The sequence below is a fragment of the Centroberyx gerrardi genome, chromosome 5 (genome assembly GCF_048128805.1).
Source record: "Centroberyx gerrardi isolate f3 chromosome 5, fCenGer3.hap1.cur.20231027, whole genome shotgun sequence".
In the NCBI taxonomy this organism is placed as follows: domain Eukaryota; kingdom Metazoa; phylum Chordata; class Actinopteri; order Beryciformes; family Berycidae; genus Centroberyx; species Centroberyx gerrardi.
Window position 1 is genome coordinate 5060052 of NC_136001.1, and position 12875 is coordinate 5072926.

General features: G+C 39.5%; 1 protein-coding gene across 15 annotated transcripts in view; it reads right to left on the reverse strand.

Moving 5' to 3' along the window:
• Positions 1 to 12875, reverse strand: part of cadpsa (Ca2+-dependent activator protein for secretion a) — a 157792-nt gene that overhangs the window by 75090 nt on the left and 69827 nt on the right. For 12 of the 15 annotated variants that reach the window (XM_078283471.1, XM_078283465.1, XM_078283466.1 and 9 more), the window contains exons 9-11: positions 11020 to 11086; positions 1818 to 1926; positions 447 to 659 (exon numbers count right to left, since the gene is read on the reverse strand). In XM_078283471.1, the coding sequence (XP_078139597.1) occupies positions 447 to 659; positions 1818 to 1926; positions 11020 to 11086 (389 nt within the window). The remainder of the gene's footprint in view (positions 1 to 446; positions 660 to 1817; positions 1927 to 11019; positions 11087 to 12875) is intronic. The other 3 variants (XM_078283468.1, XM_078283472.1, XM_078283463.1) reach the window with 1 other exon arrangement.

The window sequence follows — 12875 nt, forward strand, 5'->3', positions numbered from 1 at the left end:
ATATAGTGAATCAAATTAACCGTTGAGAATTTGGACACTAGTACAAAATGGTGACACACTATATAGTGCACTATTTCTGTAGAGAAGAGAGAAGGAATTAATCAGTGAAATCACCTGGTGTAGTCTTTGGAAGGAAAACCTGAATACTAAGTTAAAACAGTTTTCAAAGACTCTCTCTGCCACTTGGAGCCACCAATGTGTGAAGTTGCCCAGTGCAGCTTTAATTGAACTGTTTTAAACTGGCTACTTTACAAAGGCAGGCACCAATATCTCTCTCACAAAAGAGACGATGAGACCAACTAAAATGCATGAACTTGTGTCGGATCGTCAAGTTAGCAAGAAAACAATTGAAGGCAATGAAATGGGCAGCAGCCTGTTTGGGGAGAAGTTTCTCTGTAGCATGAAACCTAAAGGACAAGTGAGACTTTTGAGAGTTGAAAACATACAGAACTGGGATATTGGTGCGTCGAGCTGCGGCGCTGTCCCCCCCCTGGAGTTGAGCTTCTGGACCTGGGTGGGAGGCACCGGCTTATGCGACTGGCCCGTAGCCCGGTACATGGCCTGCACCCACAGGATCCGGTCCTGCTCATCGTCGCTGGCGAAGATCACAGTGTCGCCTTCCTTCACAGCGTTGAAGAATGTCCGACCGCCGTCCAGACCTGAGGGGTTGGAGGAGGGAGAGGAGAAGAAGAAGAAGAAGAAGAAGAAGGTAGTCTCATTAAGATCAAGATCCGTTTTTTAAAGAGAGGCCTGAGAACAAAAAAAAACATTCATAAAAATGACAGGAAAGCAAACACAATTCAGTCAAACACTCAATAACATACAGGGATATACATTAACAATTACAATTGTTCCACTTACCTATTCCTATTCCACAGTGTATGTTCCATTTACTAATTTATTATTACATTAATTATTTATGGGTGTGAATCTCTAAAATTGATGCACTATAGCAGCAGAACCTGTTTTCATTGACAAATCACTCCCTCGCCGTAATTAACGCAAATTCAACCAATCCCCGCAAAAGTCACGTCGAACTACACATCACCAAACTTATTTCCTTGTGTCTGGGTCTGAGTATGTGGAGATGCCAAACACAAACATTTCTCATTTACCAACAAAAATTTCTACTAAACCGTTTTGGACCCCATTGTGGTGGAACACAAACTAAAGTCGGCAATTGACAGCCACGAAGCGCACCGGAGAATGGCTGAAACATCTGAACAGAGGAGGCAAATCACCGTGACAGAGGCCTTGCAAGTCCATAGCAAGCGGTGAAAGAACAAATGTGGGTGTTAGATTAAATTTATCAGGTTCTTGGTAGTGTCATGAAAATCAGAGAGAGAGAGAGATACGGGCAAGTGTCTGTGTGTGACAGACTGCGTGAGTGAGTGAGAGAGAGAGAAAGAAAATAGTCCGATGGTAAGAAGTTGGGTAAGATGGTGAGATAGAGAGAGAGAGAGAGAGAGAGAGATACAAGCGTGTGTGTGAGTGAGAGGAGAGGTAGAGAAAAGCGTTTTGTTTTGTTTTTAAATCGCAATTCTTTTTTGCAATTTTCACCCATTCCAGGCAATTTTATTGCAAAAAACACACATAAAAAATCTTCAAAATCTTTTTTGAGAAAAGCCACTGCAAAATCAAGCATTTCAAGCCACAGTAATCCGGAAAAAAAACTCAAAATCCTGGTGGCAAATGATCATTTTTGTTGCAATAAATAGCAGCTTAAAGGTAATCATCTTGAATTTTTCAATGTTTTGATTTTTTTTTGTTGTTGTTGTAATCCACCAGAAAGGTATGCTGTGATTGGCTATTGTTACCTGGCTGGGGGTCAGTGTAGTCCACAGTGTAGCCGTCCAATTGGAGGAGCTCCACAGGCTCGGCCTTCTTCTCTCTGTAGCTGCACATGGCAAAGGTGTATTGGCTCACCTGCACCAATCACAGAGAGAGGGCATCGTTCATTATGCAGGCATTTCAGACAATGATTTAAAGGAATAGTTCACCCCAAAATGAAATGTTTGTCATGATCTCAAGTCAGTCAAAACCAATAAAAAAGTATAATCCACAAATGTGTGTACCATGATCCGTAAGTAAAAAACAGAACACAAATGTCTTACTATCCACAAAAAACACCTCTCAATTTGTAGTTTGTAACCTGTCATTTAAATAAATGCAAAATGATATTCACAAATGCATAAATATTTGTCAATAAATGTTTTCACCTTTGCAAAAACACCTCATAGTTTGTAGATAAATAACATCTTTTACAAATATGTTTAATATATATATTTTTTGTAATACACATTCTTATATCTAAAATTGGCTTGCAAAGTGTTGAATGTGCATTTGTGAATCAAAGGCCCCTGTTTCACGTTAGACTGAAAGGGAGCGGGATCCAGAAGCCCTTATTTGGACCAAAAAATTATGTCACGCTTGATTTAATTCAACCCAACTCAAACATCCATTGACTTGTTTGACTGTTTGGTTTTATTCGTTTTTCTAATTGTACAAATTATTTGATTATCATTATTTGAATTAAGTGCTGTTTGGGTATGCTAATTATATAAAAACATGCTAAAAGCACCGTTTAGGATAGAGCAGGAACTATTATACACACACACACACACATACACACACACACAGACAAGCCAACGGGCCAAACACTAGATGAGCGTAACCAGACACTTGCAAGACATATGGGAACACAAATCTGAGGGTGTATGTGCGTGTGTGTGTGTGTGTGTGTGTGTGTGTGTGTATGTGTGTGTGAGTGAGTAAGGAGAGTGTATGTAAGTGACAGCTGTGTTACTCTTAGTGAATCTCTGATTGTGTGTTTGTGTGTGTGTGTGTGTGTGTAGTATGATAATCACATTATAATGAACTGAAAGAAGTGACTGAATTGGGGGGTTAACTTGAGAGCCACTTAAGAGCCATTGCTGAATATAGCAATGATAATAGCAGTGAAAATGTGTGTTCATGACCAGCAATAATGAGTAGAGAGGCTATGTGTGTGTGTGTGTGTGTGTGTGTGTGTATGTGTTTGAATTGACGGCCACCTCTATTTATGCAAACTCTAATGTCAATGCTAATGGGAATGAAAGAACCAGTCAACAAAGGGGAAGAGTGGATGAACACATGGCAGATGAGAAATGTGTGCTTGTATGTATGCGTGTGTGTGTGTGTGTGTGTGTGTGTGTGTGTGTGTGTGTGTGTGTGCGTGTGCGTGTGTGTGTGTATGTCTCTGGGTTCGACTGATATGAGTTTTATATTTATATATGTTATATTGAATATTACACGTAGCATTTTGCGCTTCTCAAAATGAATACCGCATTTCCCATAAACCCCATCGCTCCTTTACTGAAGAGGATCTACATGTTGGAAGTGATTTTTCCATCTTCCTTTCCCTCCTTCCACCATCTGCTGCTAGAAACTCTGAAAGCTTTAGCTCTGTTTGCTCTGGAAGAACAGAACCTCTTCCTGTTTTGTGCCGTAAAGCAATCCAGCAGATTTCCCTCCAAATCCGACCCGATTGTCTACAATAAATGTGTAATCAATCAAACTGCATCATATCCGTCATATCAGAGGTGGACGATTCTGACTGGCTGACCTCCAATTGTTGAAGAGTAACAAAACCCCAACCCAAATCTGTGATGAAGCCTGACACCTAATGGTGAAAAGTAGGGTACTGCACTGGCCTTCTGCTATTGGCTGGTCTTTGGTGCCAGGTGATGTCTCCTTCTAGTACAACAGGTGGTGACATCACCTGGCCAATAGCAGAAGGCCAGTTCAGTACCCTACTTTTCAGCATTAGATGTCAGGCTTCACCACAGGTTTGGGTTTGGGGTTTAGTTACTCTTTAATAAAAGGCCAATATATATCAGTGTAACCCTAGTTGAGGGGTGGAGGCTGTGGTCTTGTCTCCGCTCCCTGTGTTGGTAACAGGAGCTGTAGTGACACTGTGTTGCTAGCTGCAGCCGGCCTGCTGCTAGCTGCCAGTCATGCCACGCTGTCGTCACGCATCACCAGCCCCGGCCAATCCACCGCTGTCGCCACCTCCGCTGCTGCAAGTGGCAGCTCTCACTCTAGCTGCAGCTGCAGTGTGTGCGTGCGTGTGTGTGTATATTTCTTGGTGTGTGTGTGTGTGTGTGTGACATATGAGATTCCCAACCACAGCACTGATGAGACCTGAGGCTGACTCGAGGGACGGAGGGAACCTGACCGACTCTCCAGCAGCTCCCTGGCCTCCAGGACGCTATACAGTCAAATCAGAGTCGAAACTACCGACTATCTCCCGACTCCCCCCGCCGCCCGCCCACACACACACACACACACACACACACACACACACACACACACAGTTTCCTCTCTCCCACTGTCTACCAATCTCTCTCTCTCTCTCTTTCCTCCACCATCTCTCTGCTGAAGTTTGCAGCTGTCAATCAGCACAGGAGAGAGAGAGAGAGAGAGAGAGAGAGAGAGAGAGAGAGATAAGGAGGCTGCGGTTGTTAATGTCCACATCATTACAGGAAACACATGGACAGAAATACAGCAGATGATTTGCTGGATGTGGCGTGTGCAGTCTGAAACAAACATCGGTGTGTGTTTATCACTTGGTCCCCATGACTAATCTTTCCACAAAGTTTTGTCCAAATCCAGTGATAACTTTTTGAGATATCCTGCTAACAGACAAACAAACAATCAGACGGAATGGGACAAAGTACATATCAAGTATCTATCACTATCAAGTATATCAAGTATCAAGTATATCAGTATCACTATCAGTCTGCAATAACGGAAACAGCTCTGGTCTGTTGTACTTAATAGACTATAATTTACTAGAATTTAGATTTCTAACAAGATTCCTACATTCCCATACTGCTAGACACAGAAAAGTAGTAATTCTATTTAAGATGAAAACACTGCAGATTTTCATATTTTAATGTGGAATAAAGGAAAATGAGGAAAATCTAAATATAATTCATGTATCTTTTTTCTTTTTTTTTTTCACCTTTATTTATTCAGGGGGAGTTTCACTGAGAGCAATGCTCTCTTTTTCAGGAACGCCCTGATCACATTCACACACATCTGGTTTTGTATTTCACAGATATTGTGTTTGAGTTTCTTTAGTTGACCGTTCTGAATAGTTGATTACTGTGTCTATTGATAGTAATATCTAAAAAGCTGTGCACACCAGATTTTATTGAATTATTGCATTTAAAGATGAGAGAGAGAGACAGACAAGCCGCTTCTCACAACTAGAGACAGATAGAAAACAATACTGATATAGAAGAAGGGAGAAACACAGATAGGCAGATTTATTATATCTATATTGTTATTATAGATTATGGTGATAATGCACAGTACTATTGTATAATACATGTTTTCAAACTACTAATTAATCATTCTTCAAGATATTGATGATTATGTACAATTGTATAGTAAGTTTTCGAGCGAAACAATTGATAGTTATTATAGATATTGGTCATTATGTAATATTGAATAGTACATGTTTTCAAACTGTTCTTAAGTAACTGTTATGAGTAGTTAGTTATTATATATATTGGTGATTAGTTGCTATTGTATAGAACATATTTTCGAACTAAATAATTTATAGTAATTATGGATATTCGTTATCAAACCAAATGATTTATGATCTCAATGGGGTTTGAATGTAGTAACTGGTGCTTGTTGGTTTTTGAAAATCTACATTTTCTGCACTAGTGAATTGAATTGAATTGAACTGAACTACTGAACTGAATTGAATTGACTTGACTTGAACTGAATTGAATTGACTTGACTTGAACTGAATTGAATTGAACTGAACTACTGAACTGAATTGAATTGAATTGAATTGAACTGAATTATTGAACTGAAGTGAACTGAACTACTGACGTGAAGTGAACTGAAGTGAACTGAATTGAACTGAACTACTGAACTGAACTGAACAACTGAACTGAAATGAATTGAATTTAATTGAATTGAACTGACCTACTGAACTGAACTGAACTGAACTGAACTGAACTGAATTGAACTAAACTACTGAACTGAACTGAACTGAATTGAACTGAACTGAATTGAACTAAACTACTGAACTGAACTGAACTGAACTGAACTGAATTGAACTGAACTGAACTAAACTACTGAACTGAACTGAACTGAACTGAATTGAATTGAATTGAATTACTGAACTGAATTGAACTGAACTACTGAACTGAATTGAAATTAATTGAATTGAACTACTGAACTGAACTGAACAACTGAACTGAAATGAAATGAATTGAATTGAATTGAACTACTGAACTGAACTGAACAACTGAACTGAAATGAATTGAATTGAATTGAATTGAACTACTGAACTGAACTGAACAACTGAACTGAACTGAATTGAATTGAATTGAATTGAACTGACCTACTGAACTGAACTGAACTGAACTGAACTGAACTGAATTGAAAGACAGATGTTGTCAGATGAGGGATTCGGCTTTACTGTGCACCATAAACATGCAGAGCTTTAGCAGATCTCCAATCTGTCCTAATGCTGCAGAGGGAGGGGCGAGCAAGGCCGCAACCGACTGTACTCTGAAAGAACTGAGGATGAACGGAGGAGAAGAGGAGGAGGAGGAGGAAGGGGTGAGGAGGGGAGACGAGGACAGAGAGGAGGGGAAGAAGAGAGGACGAGGAAGGAGGGAGGACGGGACAAGAGAAAATCGACAGGAAGGGACGCAAGGGAAAGGAAGGGGAGGAGGCGGAGGACGAGAGGGAGAAATGGAGTTGATAAGAAAGAGAAAAGGTAGAGAGGAGGAGAGAGGAGATGAGAGAAGGAGGGGAATGGAGGTAGAAGATGGACGATGGAGGAAAAGGAGGAGAACTGGGCAGTGGATATGATGCAGTTGGTCACTGGTTGTCTATGGGAAGCCCTTAACCTGAATTGATAATAAGGGTTAGGGTTATTATTGTTATTCAATGGTGTCCCATGATGATCTAAATGCTGTTTCAGAGGCTTTTCCACCCTGACAAGAATACGATTCTGGCAGAAACACTGAAACCCTGGATTGTTTTTTTTTTTTTTTGGCATGAAAATCTAATTTTAAGATATTGAATATCGGCATAAAATATCAGCTATTGGCCATTTCAATCCAAAAAATTGCGGTATCAGAAATGGTATGAAATCCTGCTAGACTGGACTACTGTCTTCTCTCTTGACCCTTACAAAAAAAAAATCACTTGTTCTTAATATATGATCGGGTTGTAAAAGTTTGAACTTCCATCAAAGGTTCCTTTAGCATCCAACAGTTCTACGTGTGCTTTGTGGTCACATGATTAAAACATGTAATAACAACTCTATATGAGTTTAAAGGACTAGTCTGACTTTTTTGGGAGTTTGGCTCATTGGTCAATTTCTCATTACATAAACATTAATTATCCATTAAAAATAACATAGCTTTAAAAAAGTAAGGTTAGTATCATGGGTTTTTAAGGGATTTATTCATGGGTTGGTTCATGGAGACACTAGAAATTAAGGGATTTTTCATGCCTTTTATGCAGGTTTACAGGTTATTAATTAAGAAAGTAAGCAGGGCTGTTTAAGGTGGTTAAATCATTTTAAGGGGATTTTGCTTGAAAAAAGGGGTGAATTAATGTAAATGTAAGGGTATTTTAAGGGATTACTGGTTCGTAGAGAAGGCTGGATGGTTAGTTCATTTCAATGACAGGCATCTAAACCTGTCAGGCTTGTTTAAGGGATTTGGTAAAATCCCTTAAACAAGCCATAAAATATGACAAAAAGAATGAACTTTCAATGGTGGAAGATCTCTCTTCACGCGAGAAGTTTGGCAGTTTTTATGCTGTTGATTTGTAATGAACTTCACTCATGATGAAGATTAGTGAAGAGACACAGAGATGAGTTTGGTACCAATCCTCTCATCACATATATGGTGAGCTGACCAATGAGCTCCCAAAAAGTCGGCATAATCCTTCGACACAGGCTACTTTTGTGAAAGCATACTTTCTAAAGATTCACAGGTTTTTAAGTCAAACATGTTTCCTCTTCATTACAAACCGCACCATCCGTTTGAATGAAGAATGGTTCATTTGAGCTGTTGGTATGTCTCACGTGAACACTTCAATATCCATCTCATCTCCCTTTATTCCCTTCAATCATAAATAATCACCTCCTCCTTTTACCAAAGTGTGCAGCTTACAACCGATGCTCCTTATTAGCACTTCACTTTATTAACAGCTCATATTTCTTTCAATGCTGGCTCTAAATCTGGAAAACTCATGCACCTTCACTTACGATATCATGTACATTTAAGCGAATTTCATAGCTCGCCCTCAATATTAATGCATGAAACTCGCAGTTGTGTCCAGTATTGGGATTTCAAAAATGCAATAAGATCATCATTGTTTCAAATGAAGAGCCAATCACACTAGCAGCAGCTCTACTAGATTTGAAAGTAGACTGAAATCACAGAAGAAAAAAAAAGCGTTGGCATCTCTTTCAATTCAGTCAACAGACCAAATTGAAAACCTTGAAACCACAGATATGAACTGCTTCAGTCACACTTTGACACACATTACACAGGGTACGCACATGTGTGTGTGAATTGCATGGCAGGAGATGTTGAATGTAAAGAACTGAACAAAATCAAAAGATGATGGGGTGAATTAAGTGATTAATTCAAAAAGTGGCAATGCTTGGTGGTAAATATGGGTTTAAACTAGCGAAATACAAAATGGTGGTATAATGTGGCCAACAGAAAGGGGATTTAAAAAATGCAGAAAATGATTTTAGATGTTTATAGAAATGCCAGTGTTGGAAGTGAGCAGGTATGCTGTATGATACACTGTAGCAGCCTTAAAGGTCCTATTACATACAACTGCTGCCCTTCTGATGCGTTTCCTCAATCAGAGAAATAGCCCATAATACCTCCCTCTGTGAAATTTAGGAAACTATTATATGGGAAACAATTAGGAAACAATAATATTGAGGGCTAGATGTGGGCTGTAAAAGCACAAAATGCACCCAATGTCATGGAAAGCCATTTAAATTGATGTGACATTTTCAAATTTGAAAACTGATGATCCACGATGTAATAACTACTACGATTTTTTTTTTTTTTTTTTTTCAATTCAAGCACTGGCAAATCCAGCATCTGGAGGTTTGTGAGTGTGAAGGTCTTACATCTATTTGCCCTCGCTTTTACCCATATCATTCCAAAAAAAAGGAGCCAATCTAAAGCGATGAGTTTGACGTGTTTTTTGTTTTTTTTTAAAAAGAAAAAGAAAAGGCAAATAGATGTAAGCGAGAGTGTGTGGTGATAAAGACGGACGTGGCCAGCAAATGCCAACAGTGGATACTTACACGAGACTTGACATAAGCAAAACAAACAGAGTGCAAAGAAAAGAAAAAAAGACAAAAAGACACAGAGAAATTACACACAGAGACATGCACAGTTCGCCCTACCATGCACCACTGTGTTCTCTCTACAAAAACACACACACACACACAGCAATAATCACATTGTGTCTTTCCTCCTCGAGACAAACAAACACACACACACACGCACGAGTGCAGTCTATTGACCGGTATTTGTCACTTGCTATATGTATAGCTGGGAGCGAGTGAGAGGCTTCAAGTTGGCGGCGCTCGGGCTTTTCTAGCTGCGAGTGTTAGGCCAGCTAGTGTTCACTCGGCTTTGTCAATCCCCTGTCAACTTGTAGCTCTGAGACATATCCTCCCCGACGCACAAGAGACAGGCGCCCGCCTACCCGCCTCCCAATGCCGAGCCACCAGAAAATGGCTGCTACCCCCCCCCCCCACCCCCACCCCCCAACTCCTGACAAAAGCCTGCTTGGCCTCTCCATCATTTCCTCTGACAGCCGAGGGAAGACAGCTTGGTCTGTATCTCTCTTTCCCGCCTGTTGGCTGCAGTGAGGTTTTCGGCGCTTCGCCGTGCTCTTCGTCTTGAGCGGGGTCCAGATTTGGTCTTTGGTTGGTTTTTGCAGCTCTAATGGAGAGCAGAGGTCAAGTGAAGAGCGCCAGAAATGTATTTGGAAGCCAAACCTAAAATAGTTATCACCCTGACCAACTGATAATTTATCATATTGGCCAAATAATAATATCTTGTCAGTCTCTACGTTTGATCATTTATCATGTTGGCCAAATAATAAGATCTTGTCAGTCTCTACGTCTAATAATTTATCATATTGACCAAATAATAAGATCTAGTCAGTTCCAACATCTAATAATTTATCTTTTGAATAAATAATAATATCTTGTCAGTTACATTACATTACATTACGTCATTTAGCAGACACTTTTGTCCGAAGCGACTTGCAATAAGTGCATTTTGTCAACAGTAGTGAAACCAACTGTATATCACAGTCTTCATCAGCTAAGCCTTTTAATTTTAATTTTTTTTTTTAATTATTTTTTTTTTTTTTTTTTTTTAATTTTTTCTTTTAAGTAGCATTTATAAAATCAGAGTGTTTTTTTTGTGTTTTAGTGTTTTTTCTATATAAGCTGGACTTTGCCATACCTTAGGGTTTAGTGAAGTGACGCCCCTGAGTGTGCTGGCATCATATAGCTACTCTTTAGATGAACTACATAGCACACTAAGGCTTGCAGCTGTCAAAGTCACTGTGACCGCCAGTTATTTTCAACCAAATTCCCCCTCATGCCAGGCAAAGTAGCAACGTAAATCCTTCAGTGATGCCGCTGCTCATCCTCTGCTGAAAGAAGATCTACAGGCAAACAGTAAACTAAGGACAGTGCATTATAATCATTATACTCATAGCATTATATATAATATGCTATAATGCACACAATGCAATGCAGGGTGTAATGTGTTACAACGCAGGTAAATGTCTGAGTATAATGTCATAACAGTGCATGTATTTGCAATGCACTTCAGGTCACCCACACACACTAGGCTTGAGTCTAGCACTAACATGATGCTTGTGTTCTACTCACAATACTATACATGCTATTCAACATGGCCGCCTTGTCTCTGTGCTTACCTGGACGAGCACAAAAAATCGCTTCTTCCATCTTTTCCACACATTTTTGCCAATAGCCCACAGGTACCTGCGTGACAAGAAACATGGATTCAGGCAAACACTGAGCATTTGTTTTTCCTTTCTACACTGCCATGAGTGATATGACTGAAGTTTGATAGAGGGTCAGACAGAGTAGAGCAAGGCATCTCCTGACCTCTGCTGTTGACATGAGGTTACTGCAGCCTTTCAGATTCACATTCAGATTCAGAAAAAGCTTTACCGGCAGGAATCAAGTAGTATTGAGTGTTGCCAAAGCATATTGCTATAGTACAGGATAAAATAAGGTACAAGATGAATATAGGGATTATAGGAAATATATGAATTACAGATTAAAACAATTATATACAAAATATACGTATACCTATTTATATATATCTGGCGCAAACTGGCTGCCGTGCATCACCCAGGTGGGTGCTACACATCGGTGGTGGATGAGTTGAGTCAAATTATCATCCCTGAGGTTATAACACAATGAAACATATCTGTCATTGTTTTCTCCTCCTCCCCAAGAACCACTGGGAGTTTGAGTTTGGGAGGGAACAGAAATTAGGAAATTAGGAAAACATTTTGGGAAGTACATTTTTTGTATATTTTCGTATTTTGGGCATTCTAATAGAAAGTGCAATTCTGTTTCTACTTCTTGTAGTTCACAGTAGTCTGTGTCGTCTAGAACAGTGGTTCTCAACGTGGGGTCCGAGGACCACCAGGGGTCCTTGAGTGGGTTCCAATGTGAGCAAAATGATGAATCGTTAAACCTCATTATTTAATTTACAAGAAGTTAACACAATCAAGAATGACTATGATAGTCATAGTTTCTCTGTTATCTCTCTACCTACAATACAAATAGTCATGGAATTCTGAACTAAATCATATCTAACAATAAAAAATATTCTCAGATTTGGGTATAAGGGACAAATTCTCATCAAATGGGGGTCCGTGGCTCTAATGTGGACTAAATTAGGGGTCCTTGAAATGAAAAGGGTTGAGAACCACTGGTCTAGAAGAGGGTTTCTCAGACATTTTGATGGTTCTGAATCTCAAATCCACAGTAATTAGACCCGACAGACCTCCATTTGATCAGATTTTGTCCCATGGACCTCCATATGGGAAGGTTTTAGTTGTTGTTGGTTTACTATTGAATTGTAGAGCTGTCTACACTGCAAGTGAGGAGACAATAGTGGTGAGCGTGAGACCGTCATTCTTATACACTCTATAACTGGGATCATTTCTAGTGAATTTAATTATAGTGACAGTAAACTAAGTTTGGGAATCACAGATCTTGCAGTCAAAGAGAAAACAATGAACAAACTAATATGAGCAATATGAAAATATGCTGTACCAAAACATGAAATATATGCAGAGGTATGAAATGCATATTCAAAAAAGAAGACCCCTTGTTCAGATACACTAAGTCAGTGATTCTCAACCTTTTTCATATCAAGGACCCTAATTTAGTCCACATTATTATTACAATTTTGTCCAGAATTCCATGACAATCTGTATTGTAGGTAGAGAGATAACAGTGAAACTATGATCAAAACATTCATTCTTCTACATTCTCTAATTTGCTGGGGACCCCCTGGAACCCCCTCAAGGACCCCTGGTGGTCCTTGAGGGGTTTTTTTTTGTCCTTTTTTTTGTCTTGTGCTCTTGAGGTATGGCTCCTTTGTCTTGAGTTTTCTGTTGTATTTGGTGTGAAAACATGAAGGAGAATGTGGAAGAAATGAAGCTTTAATCATTCAGATGCATTAAGTATATCATTCTTTCTTTCGTGTGTATCTATTTGCAGAGTGGAAAAGCAACTTGTTTAGCAGATC